General features: G+C 58.9%; 2 protein-coding genes across 7 annotated transcripts in view; one reads left to right on the forward strand and one right to left on the reverse strand.

Moving 5' to 3' along the window:
• Rap1 (RAS oncogene family member Rap1) overlaps positions 1–1,392 on the forward strand; it is a 30,044-nt gene extending 28,652 nt beyond the window's left edge. For all 3 annotated transcript variants that reach the window (XM_037214832.1, XM_037214831.1, XM_037214833.1), the window contains one exon: positions 588–1,392. In XM_037214832.1, coding sequence (XP_037070727.1) covers positions 588–677 — 90 coding nt within the window. In that variant the 3' untranslated portion in view covers positions 678–1,392. The remainder of the gene's footprint in view (positions 1–587) is intronic.
• Positions 1,384–22,346, reverse strand: LOC119091905 (VWFA and cache domain-containing protein 1). Of its 4 annotated transcripts, none has more exons than XM_037214818.1 (19): positions 22,194–22,346; positions 20,254–20,767; positions 19,723–19,940; positions 19,224–19,330; positions 18,235–18,377; positions 17,406–17,682; positions 16,588–16,803; positions 15,909–16,133; positions 15,311–15,460; positions 14,213–14,400; positions 13,594–13,789; positions 12,007–12,253; positions 11,495–11,639; positions 11,011–11,145; positions 9,123–9,334; positions 8,611–8,797; positions 7,545–7,765; positions 4,456–4,601; positions 1,384–3,338 (listed from the first exon to the last, which is right to left on the reverse strand). In XM_037214818.1, exons 2-19 carry the CDS (start codon positions 20,578–20,580, stop codon positions 2,818–2,820), a joined length of 3,861 nt encoding a protein of 1,286 aa, XP_037070713.1. In that variant the 5' UTR covers positions 20,581–20,767; positions 22,194–22,346; the 3' UTR covers positions 1,384–2,817. The 4 variants fall into 4 exon arrangements, with proteins under 4 accessions (XP_037070713.1, XP_037070714.1, XP_037070717.1 ...); XM_037214819.1 differs by having other exon boundaries at positions 22,224–22,256; XM_037214822.1 differs by lacking the exon at positions 1,384–3,338 and having other exon boundaries at positions 4,525–4,835; positions 22,194–22,344.
• Positions 22,347–22,355: the final 9 nt, after the last annotated feature.

Here is a 22,355-nt window from a genome sequence, read left to right on the forward strand (position 1 = left end):
ATACAAAGGCTTCCAAATTGAAATATGCACTTGATTCACACCCATGAATTAGCTAGCTCTAAAGTGACACGCCACTATTGTCGTTGAAGCTGTGAAAGGCAGCCGACCGTTTGGTGTAGTGCGGACGCGGCCTTTGGGTTCGGTGCCGATACGCACCGCGTAACCGGTTTCCACTTATGACCGGTTCTGTGTGAGGTGTGAGCGTGCGCGCGCTGAACTTCGGCCCGGCCTCGTCACAGTCAATGTCACTGGTGGGCTTTGTGACAACGCGGCGAGGGGAGCTTTTGTGGCTCGAGAGCGGCCGCAGAGCAGACTGGCGTGTTGTCGCGAGCGTGAGCTAATCCAGCGCGTCGCCGGTGGGACTCGCAGCTGACGGTCTGGATGTCCTCTGGATACACAGAGATCGTCTTCAGCACGTGGTGGTCGTCGCTCCGTTCTCAAGGAAGGAGGGGGATGGAGGGGGAGAGGCAGGCGCCGCTCGCCGGTCGCGCCGAGGTCACTCAACGGCCGGCGGCGGCGACGGCGGCGGCGCTGATCCGATTTCCGGCTTCCGCCCTCGACTGACTCTGTCCTCTCCCCGCCGCCAGATCTTTTACGACCTCGTGCGGCAAATCAACCGCAAGTCGCCAGAGAAGAAGAAGCAGAAGAGCAAACGGAGCAAGTGCTGCCTGTTTTAACTGCCGCTGTGTCGCGAGTGCAAACAAAGACGGCGGGCGCGGGCCGCGCGGTGCCAGGGATCTCTCGCCGGCGGGGAGGCTGAGGGACGACCAAAGACGGAGTCCGCCCACAGGGCGGCCGCAGCACGGCCGCAGTGCGCTTGCTGGCTGGGGGTAGGCGGCTGCCGAACGCTGTTGATGTTTATGTGGCCACCCAGGTCGGCGCCGACGGCGGGCAAACGCAGCGCGGCCAACGCGGAGCTCGACCCCGCGCCCGACTGCGTGCGCGTGCGTGCGTTTGTGGTGCGAGGGCGTGTTGCTACTCCATTTACGCTTTCTGTATAATTCTCTACGTGCGTGTTGCCGCCTTCCATGTCGCCTTCCGATGGCGTCGCTCATCGCCCGGGCGACCGCAGCGTCTCTGGCGGCTGCGTCCCGAATGTGCGGCGCGGATCGTCCGCGACGCCCGCCACACCCCGCCCTGTCCAATTCGAGATCCCAGCGCGGCTGGGGCGCAGAATGTCGCGTGATGTTGGCGCCGCGTATGTATATTATTTCCATGGACTCATTATCATGGAGCGGCCGGCGCGCGGGTGCCCGCGCGCACGCCGCTCGGCCCTGGAGAAGTGCGCCAGCCTGTCGCGGCCCGCTCGTCTACGCCTACATAGCTCGTAATGGCGCGACTCGTCCATGTATCTGAATAGTTTTCGCTCGGAATAAAGTACGGTTAATCTCGCGCACGTTTATTGCGGAACTGGCGGGACCAGCGCAGCCGGCAGCCGCCGCCGCCGTTCTTCGGAGCTTTGTTGTACAACACACTGGCACGTAGGGGGTGGCTGGAGCGCAGGTGTTCGAAGACCCCTCGTCGCTGCCCTGCGCTCGATTCCCAGAAACTACGCGGCGGGAACTAAGCTGCTGCTGAGCTGCTGCGGTAAAATAACCATCCAGGCGCAGGCCTTCAAAACAGACAGGCAATTACACACGATGATCCTTACGAAGCACACAGGCTCTGCCAACAGAGCAAAGCGTCACGATTGTCACATGGTTCAAGTCAATTCTTCCGAGCGACACAAGCGCTCGCGGGAAGCCTCCAGGCACACGCACCGCCCTACATGGGCGGCAACTACGCTGTAAAAGTAAAAAAGCCGAGGCGTCGTCTCAGAGCACATCGGATTCGAGGCCGTCGGCCAGCGAGACCGGGCGGCGACGGCACGCGGCCGCTCCTGGCGCGGCGGCCCCGTCACGACAGTGAGTGGAGCCCGGCGAACTCCGCTCTGGACACCGGCCAACACTGCAGCCAACACGGGAGAATGAGAACCCGCCGATGCAGTCGACGCCGCGCGCTTGTTTGGCCGGGACGACTTTCTGACGCAAGCTCATTCCAAGCCAAGGCGCTATCCATGCCATCCCCGTCCGCTTACGTAACCACAACCAGCCGACACGTCTGCAGCCCGAGGGCTTCGGGTCGGGGAGGGCCCCAGTCAGCCGATGGCGGCTCCGACAGCAGCACGGTGGAAGCGCGAGTGAACGCTCGTGCGCGGCGTGCGGCGGCAGGACGTCGCGGCCGCGTCCCGACAGATGCCCATCACATGGATTCATCCACTCACAGACACAAATGGCCGCTGCGCGAGGCCGGGCGCCACGGAAGCGCCTCGGCCTGTGCAGCCGAGTGCAGAGCTCGCGGCTGGCGCTGACGCTCGGCAGCGCGGCAGCCCGCCGTTCGCCGCGCCCGGGATCTCACGGCGCCACTCAGCGGGGTCGGGAGACAATGTTAACCCGGCCTCCGACGCGACCAACGGGCCAGTCGACGTCGAGGCCACGCAAACGAACACGCGCCGGCCGCCAGCCCAGGCCATCCAGCGCGCTACAAAAATACGAAGGCGGGTATAAATAGGCGATAAACCGCTCAAAAGCGCATTACTCGCGGCCGACAAACGCAGCACAGGGTGAACGCGTGGTTCAGACAGAGACGAACAGGCAGTAGGCGTAACATACGCGCGGCAGTATATACAGACCATGATACTGAGAGCAGCCCTGCCACGCGGCGGTGAGGTGAGGCACACCTGGCGCCGCGCCGCGCAGGCCACGCGCAAAGGCACAGACACACACGCACAGCGTTTGGCACATGAATGCCGACGGCGCTCGGCGGCGGTGGCGTCCGTCAGCAGGCGTCGACGGCGTGCACCTGCGCCTCGGCGCGGATCTGGTGCGGCTGCAGCATTGTGAGGGGCGCGGCCGGCGCCGGCGCCGGCGGCGGCCCGGCCGGCGGCGACGACAGCACCGACGAGGCCGGCGAGGCGGCGCGCACGCGCTCCGGCTCGCCGGCCGCCTCCGAGTCGTCGTGCGGCGTCATGGTCGAGTAGCCGTGGTCTGAGTCGGTGCCGGCCGCCGGGCGCCGGTAGCCCGGGTTGAGCCGGTACGGCGAGAGCGCGGCCTGCGGCACGAGCGGCGCCAGTACCAGCCGGTTGACGGCGGCCGGCGGCGGCGGCTCCAGCTCGAGCTCGGCCGCCTCCTCGTCCTCCTCCTCCAGCGCCAGCGGCACCGCCTGGCGATAGCGGCCGGTCACGTGGTGCCGGTAGCAGAGCACGGCCAGCGCCAGCGAGACGAACGCCGCGATGATACCGCCCGCCACGGGACCCACCGGCGACGAGGTGGAGCGCAGGCGGTCGCCGTCCGAGAGACCTGCCGGCAGCGGGGCGCAGCGTCAGTGGCGGCGGTGGGCGCAGTCACGTGTCGCGGGGCTGGCGGGGTCCCGGACCGGGCCCGCCAACTGACCCGGGCCTGCCAGCTGATCCGGGACCTCAGCTGGAGATCGGCGCACGCCGTCTGACGCTCTTGACGGCTTCTGCCGTCTCAGATCCCGATCAGATCCTCTGAGATCTTGTCGCAGCGCTTTCGGCAGATGTAAAGGGGTTTCTAACAAAAATTAAGTGCAGCAGACCGAAGCGAAATATGAAGGGCCACACTATTCCGAATACCAACTTAATGGGAGTGTTCTACGTTTGTATGAAATTTTGAGCTAACCATATTGATGATCATTCGGCGCGTTTCACAGCCCCCTTAAGACCCAAACTCCTCTCGTTTCAAAGCTACACGCCCGCGAACATGTGCAGACTTTTTCGAAGACGATTTCAAGGTCACCCAGGCATCCATGACGCCATCTAATAACGCCAATAAAATCCTGCCATTCCATAAGCCATGCGGCGATCAAGACCAAGAAAACTAAAAAGGTCGAGGCGTTCATCAGCATGCTTTCCAGACATAACGGCTGTCAATTGGCTCTCAATCAATGCCGTGCAAGGTGCGATGGCGTAATCAAACAATGACTTATTGAAGATAATATTAACTCAATAGAGAAATTGTGTTGTCTGGAGCAGTCGTTTCCGCCTAAAAGTTACAAATAGTTATAACTGAGCCTAAATCATCACATTTGATGGTTGTTGCAATGCCCTCAAATGTAGAATATTTACTTTTAACACAGTAAGCCAGCTTGAAAAATACACATTGCTTGACTTGAGACCTGGCCACATCCAAACACATCGGTACAGTGCGATCAAGTGATACCGACCGCACTGGGCACTCGCATGTAACCCTGACATCACGCCCACACGCCTGCCTGCTACCAAACGCCAACGTCTAGATCAATCCCTATCTCTGCATGCTATCTTTGGCTGACACAGCTCTGACACTCTGCTGAATCTTACAACAGACAACCCAAAACTGTGCGCTTCGCCGGCAGTTCTCATCATCTTCTGCCGTTCCCTGCTCTCCAAACACAGCTGTCCGCTGCGGGCCGTACCTCGGCGGTGATCACCGTATGGCGAGGCGGCGCCCAGCACGCCGCGGAAACAGCGCTCCATGTCGGTGCAGAAGGGCCGCGTCAGCCGCGTCTGGCCGTCTGCCTCCAGCTGACACCACTCGCAGCCCAGCACGCCGATACACTGACTGTCGGCGTCAAAGTGCACTCAGAAAGGGTGCTTCTCCAGCTGGCACAACTCGCAGCCCAGCACGCCGATACACTGACTGTCGGCGTCAAAGTACACTCAGAAAGGGTGCTTCTCCAGCTGGCACAACTCGCAGCCCCGCACGCCGATACACTGACTGTCGGCGTCAAAGTACACTCAGAAAGGGTGCTTCTCCAGCTGACACCACTCGCAGCCCAGCACGCCGATACACTGACTGTCGGCGTCAAAGTGCACTCAGAAAGGGTGCTTCTCCAGCTGGCACAACTCGCAGCCCAGCACGCCGATACACTGACTGTCGGCGTCAAAGTACACTCAGAAAGGGTGCTTCTCCAGCTGGCACAACTCGCAGCCCAGCACGCCGATACACTGACTGTCGGCGTCAAAGTACACTCAGAAAGGGTGCTTCTCCAGCTGGCACAACTCGCAGCCCAGCACGCCCATAAGCTCACCGTTGGCCTCAAGGTACACCTGGTACTCATACAACTCATGCCCTCCTAGCCGCACAGCTTCTCCCAGTCTAGCACGTTGACACGCTCCCCGTCGGCGTCGGCGTACACTCTATAATAGTGAGTGCCCACCGCCAGCCGACAGCCAGTGCAGTCGGCTGGCCCGTATGTCCCTCTGTCGGGGTATGGAGACGCTCAGCACGGGTGCTTCTCCGGCTGGTGGCACCCCGAGTCCACGCTCCGCAGCCCGCTGCGAGCCCTGTCCGCGTCAGGGTGCACCCGATGGTTTTGCCAGCCCCCAGCCGACGTTACACGCAGACCGGCGCCCCCCTCCCCTCACACTCAGAATCGGTGTACTCTCCGTAAGGGCGTCGTTTCGGCTCACATCACCCCCAGCCTGACACGCCGGCACGCTCCGAATGCGGGCCAAAGTCAGCTCATTAGGCGTGTTTATCCGGCCCACTCTGCCGGGCCCACACTGAGATACGCGCACAGCTGGCGACGGGGCGCACTTAGCAGCGTTGCAGACGACCAGCAGGCCCGACCAGGCCGGCAAAACTGAAACAAGCCCGCCCCTCCCACAGAGCGAGCCCGAGCCTCATCAGCACGGGCCTGTCCCATTTCGGTGCCCTGAGAGGTCTATCGAGCGACAGCCGACACGCCTGTCGCAATTCCGCGTCCAAACGGGCCGACCGACCGCCACGAGCCAGCAATTACGCGCCAGCCAGTTCCACTCGGCTGCCTCGTCAGCACCGTCGGGCGTCGGTCTGATTGCAGAGCGGCGGCGGCGGCGGCGGCGGCAGCGGTGTTCGTCGGTCCGACGGCTGATCAGCGTCTTCGCCGAGGGCGAGCCGACCCGACGGCCGGCCGGCTAATGGTGTCCGGGGGGCCGGCGGCGCCCCACACCGCCACCGGACACCTGGCACGTGCAGGAGGCGCCATCGCCACCCAGAGCGGGCTCGGGATCGATGCGAGGCCGGCTCGCGGGAGACACGCGTCGCGCGACCACTGCCCGCCGGTGCGCGGCACAAAACAGCTGCGGCGGATCACGCAGTGCGCCAGGCCACACAAGACCGGTGAACCACTGTCTCGCCTAGCATAAGGCGCCCGCCACTGATCTGCCCGCCAATGGAAGCACTACGACGTGATACGGTCCGGTTGGTAACAGTTTTAAAGCCCTTTACTCGGTGAGTCGTTACCATGGGTACAGCTTGTGAAACACCTCGTTTTCACCAAGTAGCCCATGCTTGCTTGATATCCTTATATACAGCACCTTGTGGTATAGGACAATCAAAAGGTAATTCACTTTTGGCGTAATAACTCCGACTAGTTTAGCTACAGCTCCAGGAGTTCAAGGCCTTCTTTGCTTGTACCACACAATTTTGTAACTATCAGCATTGCAAATCCGGCAGTGGCAGCCAGTCTTCAGTGTGACCATAAAAGCGTGTTTGCCCCGCGAACAAGACCTTCTAACGGCGTCAGACACGCGCGCTGGCCTTCCTGCCTGACGATACGCCACGTACTGACAACAAACATTCGACGTGAATGCATTTTGAAGACAAGCTAATGCAGTCGTTAGCAGTCAATTGCTCCTGCCCATTCAAATGTACGGCTTAATAACTGGCCCCGGCCAGCAGCAAAGTTAAGCAGCACGGCTGAGGCAGAAACCTGCTGTCAAAGACGATTCTGCGTGCAAGCGTAACGGGCAACACAGTGCTAGCTGTACACAATCGAGAACATGACTTGAGCGTTAACTAGTTCAGAGACGTGCGCGCTGGCAATGCTGTGTATGTACGCCGGTCCTTGTACGAAACTTCACACAGTTGCGTGAAGTGTTCTCTGCCGACAGGGAAGAAATACAACGTCCTGAAAAGATGGCATTACATTTCCGCTGCCAGCTGTAAGGACGTTGTGTTATTGCTGTGAAGAAAACTCCCCCCACCCATTTCGCAGGAGTCGTTACTGCCATTGTCCCCTACACTATTGACCAGCGGCCAGCAGGCGCCGACTCCGTGGACACCACAGCTCACCACACACTACAAAGTATCTGCTGAGGACGCTATTCACACAGAAAAAGGGACGGGGAGGGGGTTAATAAAAGCAAAGAACTTCAACGACAATTTCATGACATTCTGAATGCCCCGCAAAAACCCCCACATACACATATACCCGTGCTGAAATGGGACGAGACCGTTGCCAGTAAGCCGTAAGTATCTTTTCCGGTCTTATTGTTTCTGTACCGATTTTTTCCAATGCCTCCAGTTCGCACCACTAGGTCAAGTGACACAGCAAAGTACTACCATTCTCGTGTCACCAGCCTGCACCCGACGCACACGACAGATGGTAGCCGGCAGTCCAAGGCTCACCTTCTCGCCCTCTCCCGCCGCCTATCTCTCGGCCCCGCCGGCACGGCAGGGTGCCCCCCCCCCCCCCCCCCGGCGAGACCCGTCCGGCACCGGCCGCGTCATCACACGTACCTGGAGTTGTCGCGCGCCTGGCAGTGGACGGGCGCGCAGTCGGGAAGGTGCGAGACGTCGCGGTCGACGCGCGGCCCGTACACGGCCTCGGGGACCACTGGACAGGTGGGGTGCAGGTCCAGCACGGCTTCCGTGCAGAGGTCCGTGCGCAGAGGGCACTCGCAGGGACACTCACACTCCCAGGCCTCCATCCGCTCGCAGTTGAGGCAGGCGCGGTCGAACTGGCCCGCAGACACGGGGCAGGCACGGGTCAAGGGAGCCGAGCGCTTCAGGTCAGATGCAGAAACATGCGTTGACGTTGGGGCACGACCACTGACGGGTCAGCTCCGAGGGCCACGGTTCAACACGTGGCGCACCGGCGCACCACCGGACCCGACCGCACAATACAGACAGTCGTCCCAACGTCCTCGTGCCGACGCACGAGGTTATCCCACGGTCCACGCCCCCCCCCCCCCCCCCCCTACGACCTCGGGCTCCCGGAGCCGGGGCGTCCGCTCGGCTGGCAGCCAAAGCCGGAGCCGGAGCCGGAGCCGGAACCGCGCCGCGGCTGGCGGGCACGCGACGCCGGGGAGCGACGGCGGGACTGTCGGGAGTTACCCAACCCGGAGACCTCCAGACCGATTACGCTCCTCGTCCGGCCCAATGTCAGCCAGCCGCTGTCTGGACCCGGTACGGACAGGCCAACACACCGCCAGTGGCCCGAGGAGGGTCTGGCACGCTACCACAGCAGACACACAGACCCAATGGTAGGAGAGGTGGAGACGACATCGGGTCGCCCTTACCAAAACACGGCATGGCACACAGCAGCAAGGATCACATCGTCGACTCTGATCGCAGCTGTGACAGCCCAGTGGGCCCAACAAAACTACAGTCCTTACGTCCAAATATGTGCGTTTCCATGTCACTCTCGTTCCTATGTGCGTATCATGGCTCATCGCACCCCAGCGTCCACCACATCCCAACCAATCAGCGGGACACCGCGCCCGACGAACGTCCACCACCGCGTGCCCTTGCAAGTCAGGCCCCGTCCGACCCACCCAGCATCCGAGTCCAGAGCCAGCCTCACCCTGCTGCACGCGCAGAAGGCCGGGTTGTCGCACGTCTGGTTGACCACGCCCAGGAAGACGTTGGTGCCCGGAATGGCCACGATCTGGTACTGCTTGCAGTGGTCGCCGCCCGATCCGACGTTCGTCACCACGTCCGGCATGGACGTGTTGAACTGGTAGTACCGTTGCACGGTGTTGTCGGTGTACCTGGGGCGGCGGCGCCCGGCCGTCAGCCGCCACGGTGGCGCGCGGAGGCGACGGACGCGGCGCGGCGGCCCACTCCGACAGACAGTCTCCTGCCCGCGGCGCAGACCCCTACCGACAAATCTCAGGGGGAGACGCGCAGTCGCACGAGGCGACGAACTCCACACTGTCATACTAGCTCGCGGACTTGACCAGTGGTCTAGAATGGTTTGGCCGTGCCGCGATGACGCCGGCGATGTGACCAGCGACGACAGCACACACCGTCAGCAGCACCAGACGTCACGGCGGCGCGCCTCCATCCTGCTCGGCACACCCACCCACTGCGCACCTGTTGCATTGTATCTTGGAGACAAATTGTTGCTGGCTGAGGATGTGGTTGGCGAGAAGAGGCTCCTTGCTGGACACGTGCTGCTGCTCGACGGGCCCCTCCCGCCAAGGTGACACGTGCTCCGGGTGCGAGATCATGTAGCCGCGGTCGTCCAGCAGGAAGCATGTCACTTCCGGTGTCTGGCACCGGCCGCCCAGCACCGACACCAGCAGCTGCCGGCCGGAGGTGACGTCACACCACGCGTCACTCAAATGGCGAACGGACAGCGAGCATTGACGCCTCTCGGCTGCGAGCTCAAGAGCGAAACAGTGCTCAAAGCTTAACAGTGCACGCTAAGACGGGCTGACGACTTGCATTCTGGACCGCCGCTGAGGTCACAGTCCAACAGACAGGTCCACCCCAAACCCTTCCTCCGCACAGCACCACGGAGCGGTCATATTTTGTAACGCAGTGCAGAGACCTGGCCGGGCGGCCTCCACCCGTCTGGATGACCGTCGTGGGCTAATCGCCGTTGACCGCTATTAAATGGCTGGGTGACACAGCCCGCTCCGTGTCGCTGAACACAAGCCTCAGATACCCTCAGCCCTGAGAGCCGCATACAAACAGACCGAAAGGACGGCTTACGGACTTGGCATCCCGGACACAAACAGCTGTAGGCACGGCACACTTAAGGCTTACAGACTAGGCAGCTGGGACACAAACAGCTGTGAACACGGCGTACTTACGACTCACAGAATTGGCAGCTGGGACACAAACAGCTGTGAACACGGCGCACTTACGACTCACAGACTTGGCAGCTGGGACACAAACGGCTGTGAACACGGCGCACTTACGACTCACAGACCTGGCAGCTCGGACACAAACAAATGCGAACACGGCGCACTCCCATTTACACCAGGTCAGGTCCCACCCTGGCTTCAGAGCTTATTGATATTCTGCAGAAGCCGATGCCAAATGACGGTCCACAGCCGTCAAAGCGGCAGCACTAAAGTGTGCGCAAACGACCGACGAGCTAAGAAGGCAAGGAGACAAGGAGGCTGATGGTGTTAGCTGCCATTCAGTAAAAGTCGCGAAGGCACTGGAACAACCTCGTCGAAAAACTGAAAACCCTTAAAACCACGTACAAACTGCTCCGTCGAAGACACGATCCGTCAATCACGACCTAAAAGCCTGGTAACGAAGGCGCAACTTCATGACGTGATAAATGGGGGTGGTGGCGTTTCTAGGGAAGCTGCCTTGTGCGGCCCTTCATTGCTGCGTTATGTGACATAGAGCAGCAGGGCATGACAGGCTACCGTACGTGGGGTGTTGTATTCATCTGTTACCGGTAAAAATGATGAACATGACTCCCAGAAGGGGCCTTCACAGGCAAGATTCCCTTTACCCAACGCACCCTCTACCAATGGAGGCTGTGCCCCTCTCCATGAGTTACCCATTCCGAACAAAACGGGTGCATTCCAGTTGAACCCACCCATTACAGATCTAATCATATTTTGCGGCACTTGGTTCTAAATCATGAAAACGGTCCTTAGAGTTAACACACAAACATACTCCTTGACATTCATAACTGCAAGGCTAGTGTCACTGAAGCTTATGACCACAAAAAGTGAAAACAGTAACATGACTCGCATTTCTGGAAGCATGTACCACACATTTCGTAAACGTCTCCCCCATACCTGCATCCGCACCAGTAATGTTTCCGAGCTCTGTACCTAACCCAATCCTGTATCCATTCCAAATGGATGACCATGGGTTTGCCTTAACCGGCCTCTTATTCACAGCCTTCCTAACATCCTTGTCTCATGCACAGCCAACACCCGCCGTCCGCGAACACCTCGCCGGTCTGCACCCAGGCCTCCAAGCCGACACACCTCGTGTGTCCGCGTACCTGGTAGAAGTAGCCGATGGTCATGTCCATGCCCATGACGGCCACCACGGTGTCGTTCTGCGGCCGGCCGTCGTCCTTGCGGTGGTGGCGCCGGCTGATGGTCTGACTCAGGGTGACGATGTAGCCAGCGCCTCCCTGAAACAGCGGCAACGCGGCCTCAGACGCCCGGCCGACGCGGACGTCACCTGGGCGGGTGCCGCGCGCCGCCCTGGGGAGTGGTGGCGCTCCCACCACGCCCGGCACAACACAAGGCACTGGCACTCCACGTGCCGCCCGAACAACACAAGACCGGATAATGCTGTGCGGATTTCTACTCCGCCGGCGAACCACCGGGACGGAGCAGGACATACATTTAGCACGGAGCGCAGCACAACACTCCGGACTGGACAGGGAACAACACTAACAGAGGTCGACGGGCCCGTACCACAGTGTCGGCGGGCGCGCCGGCGCCGGCGCCGCTCAGCCGGTGCGACGCATCACTCACGGCGTCCAGGTAGGGCGAGGAGAGCACCACGCGGCCCGGGTGCTCCAGCGCGCGCAGGTACCAGCTGCGACGGGTGGGCTCGAACCAGCTGTCCAGCGGCAGGCCCGGGTAGGCCACCAACACGCCGTTCGAGGTGGCCACGAACCTGAGGCGACGCCGTGTCACAGACTGGCGCGCGGGACGGGGCGGCGACACGCCAGGAGAGAGGTGTGCGGACCGACGGCGACCCGCAGATGGCGACGACACGGCGGCCCGACTGGCGCGCGCGCGCGCCAAAGACAAGTCTGCGATACACTGGGTGTCTTACGATCACTGGATGCAAAGATATAAGGCGACGTAAGATATAAAGCTCGTCAAAGGCGTTACCGGCCGTGCCGCTGGAGCTGAACAATTCCCGTGTAGCTACTGTCGCTCACTCGCCATCCCAGACACTTCCCAGCAGCGCTCCATCCACGGACATAACAACAGCACCACCCGCACGGTGGCCGCCTCCTCGACCGGCGCTGACTTACGTGCGCACGATGTAGCGGCCGCTGGAGCCGGGCTGCGCCAGCCGGCGCCGCCAGAGGGCCGCCACGCGGCTGGTGAGCGCCACGTCGTTGCGCACGCTCTGCTTCAGGCCCGGGTTGGCGATCAGCCAGGTGGGGTCCGTCAGGTAGGCCATGTAGCCCTGCACCACGCGGTATGACGGCTCGAAGCCCGTCAGGTGGTCGTACGGTGAGAGGAAGGCCGTGGCCGACAAGAACAGCGAGGCCGAGCCTGGCGGCACGCGCGCCGGCTGGTGTTACGGCGCGGCACGACGCGAAACAACACGACATGCCCGGAAGGACGATGTGATACGACATGCCAGGACGGACAATGTGATACTGTACAGCTGGCCACAGAGGTACAAACTGTGGTGGACTATTGTACAAAAGAACGCGAAGCTAACTGCAGCAACATGGAAATCGTGGAAACACGGATAGCATTTGTGATAGGCTGTGAATTGATGGACTTTGCGAGCATTACGCAGCAAAAAGCCGAAATGACTCGAAAGCCATCCAAATGATTAAGTTATGTTGCAAATGCACCGCCAAAATATCATGTACTATGAGGACAGGGCAATATCAAACTGTAATACAGAACCGGGGCGGGGGAGGGGGGGGGGGGGGGGGGAGGCATCCAACAGGCAGGAGGCGGACAACCCAAAGTTACTCTGATCCACACAGCTCATATCCAAAAATATCCCTAATATGAAAGGCTAAATCCGGCGGCAGTCCACTAAACCAGTGCACGAAACAGCTGAAAGCATCCGGGAGCATTCCGCGTCCGTGCGATATCCAATGTCCCACTGTCGCCGAAAGCCTGCGCTCGAATAACGCACTTCAATAAATCCAGGCCGTCACAGCGAGAGCAGAGATCCAGCCCGGTACAAGGCTGGCTATAGATGCCACGCGTCCATTGCATTTCACCCGAACCTAAAATTACCCGGTGCAGACGGGCGACGCTCCATCCCGGCAGCACGCGCCCACGCGCATTAACTATGCTCACTCGCGGAAGCCACGTGACCTTATAACATTACCGGTAGCGCCGCGGGTCGGCGCACCCAGCCTGCTACTGGGCGCGGACGTGTCGGCCGGGCAGCGTCAGCGATCCGGCGCCGCTAACAGACCGGCGCACCGCCCGAGCGCGTCCAATCAGTGCCGGGTGCGTCAACAGCTGACGGCTCTGGCGCGCCCCAGGGATCAGCGGGACGACGGCCGCCAACGGCGGCACCGTTGGCAGCTGTCCGACGGGCTCACGAGAGGCGCGGCCCGTCTCCCGGTCGACGGTGCCCAACTGGTGGTGCCTAGCAACGCTACCAACAGTTCACGAATAGTTGTACAACTGCGGATGGTGTTATGGAACCGTCGAGCAGAGAAAAAGCTGCCGGTGTGCCAATAACGGAACACTTCGTAGCTTTCTCATTCAGCATCGCATTCGAATCGAGAAATACACCGCCCTATACGCCAACAACGCGTGACGGATACCAGCCCGCACCGCCTGCATCGCCGTGCCTTCTCTTCCACAGATATCCACCTGAACCAGAAGGGACGGGGTCTCGGCGCGGCGCCACTCACTCATGGTGGCCATGTGCCGGAACTGGCGGCACAGCTTGACCTGGCGCGCCCGGCCTAGGTCGATGCGGTGGTAGACGAGGTCAGGCGGCGGCGTCTTGGGCGCCTGCGGCGGCCGGTCACGCCGCTCGTCCGGGTATGCGATGCACACTGTGTACGGGAAGTCCTGCACGCGCTGCCACGTATACAGCACGCGCACCTGGCCGCAGAGCGGGTAGTCGGATCAGGGGCGAGTGGGCGAGCAGCACGGCGGCGGGGCTGGCGATGGTGCGCAGCACGAACCTATGGCCTAGGACGGAATCGGAAGGACAGACGGGAACAACGGAATGGGAGCCGCGACGCTCCGGTACAGACGGTGTGGAGACGGCGGCCTGCACCGACAGGTCAAACAAGACATCGCGTGTGAGAAACGACGGCCTGGATTCGCCGGCTGGCTGCTTCTCAAACCAAAGGCGCAGCATCACTGACGAGGATGAAGCTACTTGGTGCTCCAGCCACTCTCCGGGGCGCACCAATCACAGCGCGGCCGTCCTCAGCGCCGTCCCTGGCGCCCCAGCGCCGTCCTCGGCGCTGCAGTAGTGACGGCGTGGCCGTCGCGGGCGCGCCGCTGTGTGTAACTCACGGTGACGTTGAAGCCGCGCTGGTCCCAGGTGCGATAACGCAGCACCTGGGAGCCGGACGAGGTGGACAGGACGAGGCGGCGCACGGCCGCGAAGCCGGGCCGGTGCTCCACGCTGCTGATGTCCGAGTGGAACGGGTGGCGCGGCTCCACCAGCGGCCGCGAAAACGACGGGTGCATCAGCGTGTAGCCTGCCGACGCGCACGGACGGGAGTCACCGGCCGCGCGTCCCACACGCACGGGCGTCACCGGCCACGCGTCCCACACAGCGGGCGTCACCGACCGTGCGTCCCACACGCACGGACGTCACCGGCCACGCGTCCCACACAGCGGGCGTCACCGGCCGTGCGTCCCACACGCACGGGCGTCACCGGCCACGCGTCCCACACAGCGGGCGTCACCGGCCGCGCGTCCCACACGCACGGGCGTCACCGGCCTCGCGTCCCACACGGGGGGCGTCACCGGCCGCGCGTCTCACACGCACGGGCGTCACCGGCCACGCGTCCCACACAGCGGGCGTCACCGGCTGCGCGTCCCACACAACGGGCGTCACCGGCCGCGCGTCTCACACGCACGGGCGTCACCGGCCGCGCGTCCCACACAGCGGGAGTCACCGGCCGCGCGTCTCACACGCACGGGCGTCACCGGCCGCGTGACACACACGGACGGGCGTCACCGGCGGCGCGTCACTGCAAGGCGGACCGGCGACAGGCAACAAACGAGCTCGGCACAGGTCATCGGCACAGGCAGGCTGGTCAACACAGGTCATCGACAGGACAGTGCGCAGGGCCAAGTCGACCACACAACAGCACGTCAAGCAATGACAAATGACAAGCAGTGCCTTTCCAACGATATTGACTGCCGCCAGTATCGAAACATTGCGCCGCCAAGCTCATTTTTTCTTCGAACAGAGCCCAAGCGTGACGAGCGTGCCTCGTGGCGTAGCAGTCGAGGCCCTCCAGAGCAGGCTGGGCATGCATCACATAGTCCCAAGAGATCTCCCTGTACTAAAACTGACCCTACAGTGGCTATGTATTCGCAACACCGCCTCTTGCCTCAGCTTACAGTTGCCACCGCGCCGTCCGGCCCGTTGGCACTGACCGTGGTCGTCTACGATGAAGGCGTACCGCCCGCCGATCTGGCTGAAGTAGGTGAGGTCCTCCACCAGGTCTGGCAGATGCAGGTCCATGCCCAGGATGCCGATGAAGTAGTCGACGTGGTAGCACGGCTGGGTGACGCTCACCACCAGGTCTGCAGGCAGCCGGGAGTCGGAGAGGTCACTCAGCGGTCAGATACGATCGGGCTGGGCGAAGCACTCAAGCGGATCTAACGGGTGACGATGAGAGGGGGCAGGGGGGAGGGGGTAGTCAGAAATCTGATCAGGGGAGAGGTAATGACGGGCGGGTCAAAGGTGTCAAGAGGCAGTACGGTCAGCAATGCACGTGAACTACAGCCCCGTCAACGCGTCAAAGAGCATGAGGCACCGCGGCCGAGGTGCCACCGAGACACCGACCACGCCTCAAACCGACCGCTTGCTGAGAAACATGCTCCCAGCACCACTGCTGCACCAGCCACACATTTATCTACACATCACCGAACACACAACCCAAACAGTGACGCTCACCAATCAGCGTGATCCACCATCAGCGCGCAGCAGCAGATGGCCATCGATGTAGCCCGTTCGGGATCGGGGACCCACCTTTGCTGACGGGGTCCCAGTAAGGCAGCGAGAAGTGGTGCTGGCTCTCCATGGTGCTGTTGAGCTTGTCAAACATCTTGCCGACCTGGAAGCTGAGCTGGTCGGTGGCGTTGATGACGAAGAGGCAGCCCGGCACCAGCCACTTCTTGAGGCTGATGTTGTAGCGCGAGAAGTCCTGGCCAGTGATGTGCTCCAGGAAGTCCCGCTCCAAGCTGTTCTGCGACTCTGCGGCGGTAGGTGGCGCTGACCACACGCCGACGGCCAGGTGGGCACCGGACGGACGGGTGGGGCAGCGCGAGAGCTAGACAGACACACGAAGGCAGATGCGAAGGCAGGGGGCACAAGATAGACAAAGATGGTCTAGAGACGGAAACGGAGCGGAACGGGAGCCCGTGGCCCTGGCGAGACTGGCGGGCCGGGCGTGAAACGGACGCGCGCTCCGCCGCGCAGAAAAAGCTGGTGAGATGCAAAAGCATGGGCATACCCACATAACAAAACATACTGCAGGCATACTGCAAAGAAGTCAGATGAATGAAAAAGTGTCCCATTAACAGCAGTTCATCAAACAATGAAGAAAAACACGTAACAGCTTTCGCTTGAGAGTTGGACGTACCAGCTCGACGAATTCGAACACTGGCAGCACGCGGACAGACCGCCGGAAACAGCACCACCCACTGACCGCTGGCGATGCCAAAGGCGTTGACGACAACGGAGGCGTTGATGCTCTGCTGGTAGCGCGCCATGACCTTCATGACCTGCTGCGGGTCGAAGAGCGAGCTGAGCACACCCCGGCTGATGTAGACGATCATCGCCTGGCCGGAGCGCTCGCGCAGCGCCGGCACGCGCGTCAACAGGTCGAACGCCGCCTCCAGGCCGAGCGTGTGGTTGGTCGGCGCTGCGGACAGAGGCGGGTCCCTAGTGACGCGTCGCGAAACGTCGCGCCGTTGGTCGCCGACCACTCAACGTGCAGTGTTCCCTCTGGGCACGCCAATCCGAAGAGTGCATCCAAAACAGGACTTTGCGGGCCATACGACCTTTATCCCCCGTCTGAAGAACATCGCGGGTCTTCCCACAGAGCACGAGGGTCACTCCTCCAGATAAATCGACGAAAACGTGTCACACAAGCTTTGTCAGCCAATATGTCCCAGCACCTGCCCATCTTTCATCAAACTGAATCATAACATATCTTGAATCCTTGCTAACAAAAATAACGCCACTACTTACATCCGGTGATCTTTTTTTTTGTTCGCTCGCAAGCAGTTCTGTGGCTGGACTTTGATGACAAAACAAAATTTAGGGTAGGGCTCCATCGGGCATTGCAGGGCCTCATACCGATGCGGTCCCAAGTTACATGGTGTCATCGTTAGTAATGAACAGATCTGGAACCATAATACCTGAGCGACGAACACGAAAAGTCGTCGGAAAGAACCCGCCAAACGCGACAGCCGCGGCCCCTCCCCGCCCGCTCCCGGAGGGAGGGGGGGGGGGCAGCCTCACCACTCGAGCGGCGGCACGTCTGGATGAAGTTATCCAGGAAGAACTTGGCCTCGCTGGTGGCGCTGCTGAGGCCGTGCCGCAGACAGTCACGCGCCGCCGGCCGCTGCACGCGCTCCGACACGGCCAGCACGGAGACGCGGTCGCTGTGACGCAGGGCGGCCAACAGCCGGGCGGCGGCGGCGCGGCTCAGCGCCATCTGGTGCGCGCTCGGCCGGCCGCCCACGTCCAGCAGCAGCACCACGTGCTTGGCCGCCGGGTACGCCGTCGACAGGAACACCTGCGAGGCGACGGTCGTCGGCGACGTCAGCGACCCGGGCACCGCTGCGGGACTGCTTACGGCCAGGGTGGGACGGCGGGGGGCGATGTACGTGCCGGTCGGAGACGTCCGCGGTGACGGTGCATGCCGAGAGGTGGCGGTGGCTCCTTCTGCAGCGGCGCAAGGAGACGGCAGGACACAGGCGTGCCAATATGAGAGTTATGCTGGTACCAAACGTGCCAAGTGAGATCTCCTGACAGCAGATGTGACGCACAGACCCAAACAGGACAGCCGGACGTCCACGCCGCCTCGCCATTCTTCAACTTCACCGAGCGCGTACGGTGGAAAACAAGGTGTTCAAGTTCGTTGTTCAGTCCAGATTCCTGCCTCCGAATGCCGTCAAAGCGCGACGACAAGAATGGCAGAGCAACACAAGTTAGATCACCGCCACCCTCGATTCTCCAGTCACCCGTAAGCATGGTGTAAGCAGTGCTGTAACGTACAGTGCCACCGTCTGCATCATGCGCAGTCGACGGCGGCCGGGGCGCGCGGCCCCGCCGCCGCCCCACCCACCTGCTGGTGCCTGGTGTCGTCATAGCCCGAGCAGTCGTGCTCGCTGGCAAACTTGTGCGCCGGGTACTCGCTGTGGATGCCATCCTTGGAGATAAAGAACTGCCACTTGATGGATGGATGGCTTTGTAGGTTTGAGACGAACGCTGCGTGGCACGGAGGCACGATGCACTGTTAACTCTGGCACCTACCTACAGAGGAATGCTCAACACATCACAGTGACACTGGGATTCCATGGTTGATATCACAGTCCACGGGGTGGTCGACCTCCTTTCCGGCTCTTTCCGCTTAACGGGCTTCTTCAGTCGGTATAAGCAGGCATTTGATGCGAACACGATTCAGCGGGAAGACTTGTTGCATTGACTTTCCAAAAACAGAATAAGTTCACCTAAAAACTGATACGCCATCTGCGTTAACAGTGTGCACAGAAATAATGCGGCTGCCCTAAATCAGGACATGTGGCTCGTGACATGAGCACTTGCAACGGTTAAGGAAACTTTGGATCCTGCACATACAACACTGCACAACACTGCGACTGCACTGCACAATACAACCAAGCCATATAAGCAAGAGATCAAAGTCAGATGATGGCTGTGATCAATGTCTGTGATAAAGCTACCATGCCAACCATGTCCATATTTGGATAAATAAGCGCCAACATCATTAGTAATGTAGCCAGCAGCCACGTCAATGCTTTGGATCATTAAACAATATTATGTGACACATCTGCACCTAACAAGAACCAGCACTTTCCTCTGTGGATGACGGCTAATTACACCACAGTCTTCAGAGGTGAGCAAACATTAGGAAGAAGGAACTATAACAAAAGACAAGATAAAAATGAAGGGCTTGATGTTGATGATGATTTGGGCTTTGGGGCTTTGGAATGAAGGGCTTTGCAATGAAATAAGACGGGTGATCGCCAGCCGCACAACAGCAAATACATTTTGCAACAGCTCACTGGATCTGCATGGATGGTAGTGATGACATACCGTCGGTGACGTTCCTGCCAGGGTTAAAGGCGAACGGCTCGATAAGGCTGGGTGCAATGTCGCACGTGGCGTTCAGGTTGACGGGAGCCCCGAACTTCAAAGAGTACCTAGACAGGGACAGTCGGCATAAGCACAGACCATGCCTCACGTCAGCACCTACAGACGGCACACACGTCTGCAACGTCAACGACGTCAGCAACAAAGAACGCTTCATCTTTTCGCCAGTGAACGATCTCGAGATTTGATGCAAGAGAGTTAGGACGACTGGAACGGCACCCCTGATAAACTTGAAGAAATTGCAACGCTCTTCCAGTGGAAAAAGCAATGTCAACCAACCATGAAACGCGCTAGCAAACGATAAAGACCAGCGCCGGCTGGCAGGCGTCCCTCTACCGAGCAGCACCGGCTAGTCCAGGGCAGGCCCGGCGTGCGGATAGGACGCCCTCCCCCCCCCCCCCCCCCCCCAACAACCACTACCACCACCGGCGCTGCGCCTCACGTGAGCTGACGGTCGTCCAGCGAGCAGCACGGAGTCACCGTCGTCATCGGGTCGTGCAAGTGCTTCCAGAACATGTCCTCGATGACGCCGCAGGTGCGCCAGAGCGCGCCGGCGTACCGGTGCAGCTTGGCCTGGATGTGCGAGGCGAGACGCTTCACCTCCTGGATGTCGGCGGCAGCCGGACCCGGCTCCGGTTCCGGCAGCTGGCTGTACACCGCCTGAGGGAGTCACGGCGCCGGGCTACAGGCCGACTCACGAAGGCGAGGCGATCGACAGAGGCAGGCACCATCACAGAGGGCACCGATGATCACATGCATGATACGATCAGGTGACGAAAACTGCTTCAACATCCAAACTGTGTGCAGTGTTAATGCACAGTTATGCACCCATCTTCAGCATTTGCCAAATGATGTGTGGGACATCACCAATATGCAAGTTATCATCAGAAACACAGCTTTGTAATCAAGTCTTTTGTGACAGATTGCTCATCTTTCTAACAAAACAAGGCACTGGATAATACAAATCACCCACCTGGAGCTTTTCAGCACCCATGTCTGTCCTGGCCAAATTGATGAGGTGTGATGACAACTGGCTGGCTCCAGTTCTGATGTTGATGCCTTTGAGGAAATCTGCAGATGCACTGTTGAATAATCTGGATTCCCTAAGGCTGAGCAAGAGGTTGTCCTGGATGGCTTTTTCCCTCATGTCCGCCAGCACCTTAGAGTCCACATTGTGGGCATATGATACTGGCTTTGTCTTGAGCCCTATGGCTGGCTTCACTACCAGGGCCAGGGCACAAATGCTGAACATTGTCAGCATACTCATTGCTGATGCTCTGTTGGATGCAATGTCAAGCATTCAAGTTATCAGCAATGACATTGCACAAAATACCTTTCCTGCACACATCTTGTTACTGCATGCTCATGCAGACTTGCAATCTATCAAGGCAGCATTTAAAGCTTTGGTAAAAATGGACTGTTCTCTCCATACATTACAGTTTATTATACAACATGTGTTTGCTCACATTGCTTGCAATCCTGACAGTCTGAAACAAAGGAGCACTATGTTAAGACCACCCTGATTGCAGTGGCATCCAGCCAAAAAGAACTCATGCAGAATGGCTGTAGAATAAAATATTCTAACCCTGTGACCATACTCTTATCATTTACTGACCCCAATTTCTGACTATCACAAAATTAAATATAGAAAATGTAATGAATGTGGTTCAGTATAGCATTTGATGCAGAGCTCATAGTTTGGTAAGTATGCTGCTAAAACACTGTTAATGAACAGAGTTTATAATACACACACTGGTTACACCATTTTAGCTCAAACCTTTTATCCTACAAGTAAACAAAAACAGTACAATCTGATGAGACCTAAATTAGCAAAACTGCAACATAATTGATACAGACCTTTGACCTTTCATGTATTTAACACATACCAGATGTGTTGCAAGAGACAATCCATTAAATAAGGTGATAATTTGTATCTGATCATACACAAATGTTCTTCCCTTTCAACACCATTACCCCGGGTGGCTGATTGGATACTCTTTGCTCAGGGGGTCAGGGCAGGAGTCAATCTGACCCCCTGAGATCTCAGCAACTAAGAGAGCTAGAGATACCAAATTTGTAGTGTGTGTTAACATGTACATGAACCCACTTAAATCAAAGTTTAAAATTCCTAGGTCATGACCTTTAGGCCAAATAAGGTCAAACAAGGTCAAATTCCCAGTTGGCCTCCAAAAGGGATGACACTAGGCAGTAAATTCCTAAAATCAACATGTTGACCTGGGCCATTCCTGGTTAGTGACCATTTCTGACTGTTAAGAAGTCTATGGAAGATACACAATGCAGCTCCTGTTATCAATAAATTCCAAATGAGCACCAGGAACTATCTCATGCATCAAGTGCTATAGCAATAAAAGAAGTTGGTTTTCACCATGGTCTGACCTTCATACCTGACCTTAGCAATTTCAAACCTGCCCAAACTACCAGAAATGCAAACCAGACACAAAACAAGTACATCATGATCCTATGTCTCATTACCATGCTTCTTTGAACATAAGCAATCAACCACCACAGACTCAGCCTGTGGAACAAAATGACACAGACAAATTGGATGGCAAGACCATGAAATCAGCATGTTAGGTAGTCATTGTAATGGCATGATATTGAGACAGTCACTGGCCATTTTGGGTAAAACATGGTACACATCTGCCTATTACTAATGAGGTTTTCCTCGAGGTTTCGTGAAGATCAACATACAGGCTACAATTGTAAAACTGGGCAATAAGAAGCAGGGCATAATTGACCATGACGGCATACACCTATCCTCTTCATTGTTGTAAATAACGGCGTGAAGAGAAACGTGTTACCCGGGTTACTAAAATAGCTGGTTACTGGGTATCCAAATGGCCTACAAGTGGCCAAATTTAGCCTCACATTTGCAACCTCCAAATCACTCACCGCAAAGAATATCATGTAGAATAACCCTACCCTACGCTCCAACATGCGCACGCAATTTATTGTTGGTACAATGAGTCTGCGCCATTTACGTCGCAACTTTGAGAAGATATAGCCATGTAAATAATCCTTGTGACCAAAAATATTTGTAAACCAGACGGCAAC

The sequence above is a fragment of the Pollicipes pollicipes genome, unplaced genomic scaffold, assembly GCF_011947565.3.
Source record: "Pollicipes pollicipes isolate AB1234 unplaced genomic scaffold, Ppol_2.1 Scaffold_3447;HRSCAF=4054_pilon_pilon_pilon, whole genome shotgun sequence".
In the NCBI taxonomy this organism is placed as follows: domain Eukaryota; kingdom Metazoa; phylum Arthropoda; class Thecostraca; order Pollicipedomorpha; family Pollicipedidae; genus Pollicipes; species Pollicipes pollicipes.

What these genes read in the sequence shown, in the direction of transcription:
- LOC119091905 (XM_037214818.1), bottom strand. Translation starts at nt 20,580, where the DNA reads ATGCTTGACATTGCATCCAACAGAGCATCAGCAATGAGTATGCTGACA. An exon ending in TGGCAGGAACGTCACCGACG is followed by an intron (nt 18,378 to 19,223) that starts GTATGTCATCAC and finishes CGTGCCACGCAG; the next exon opens with CGTTCGTCTCAAACCTACAA. An exon ending in TCCAAGATACAATGCAACAG is followed by an intron (nt 8,798 to 9,122) that starts GTGCGCAGTGGG and finishes CCGCCGCCCCAG; the next exon opens with GTACACCGACAACACCGTGC.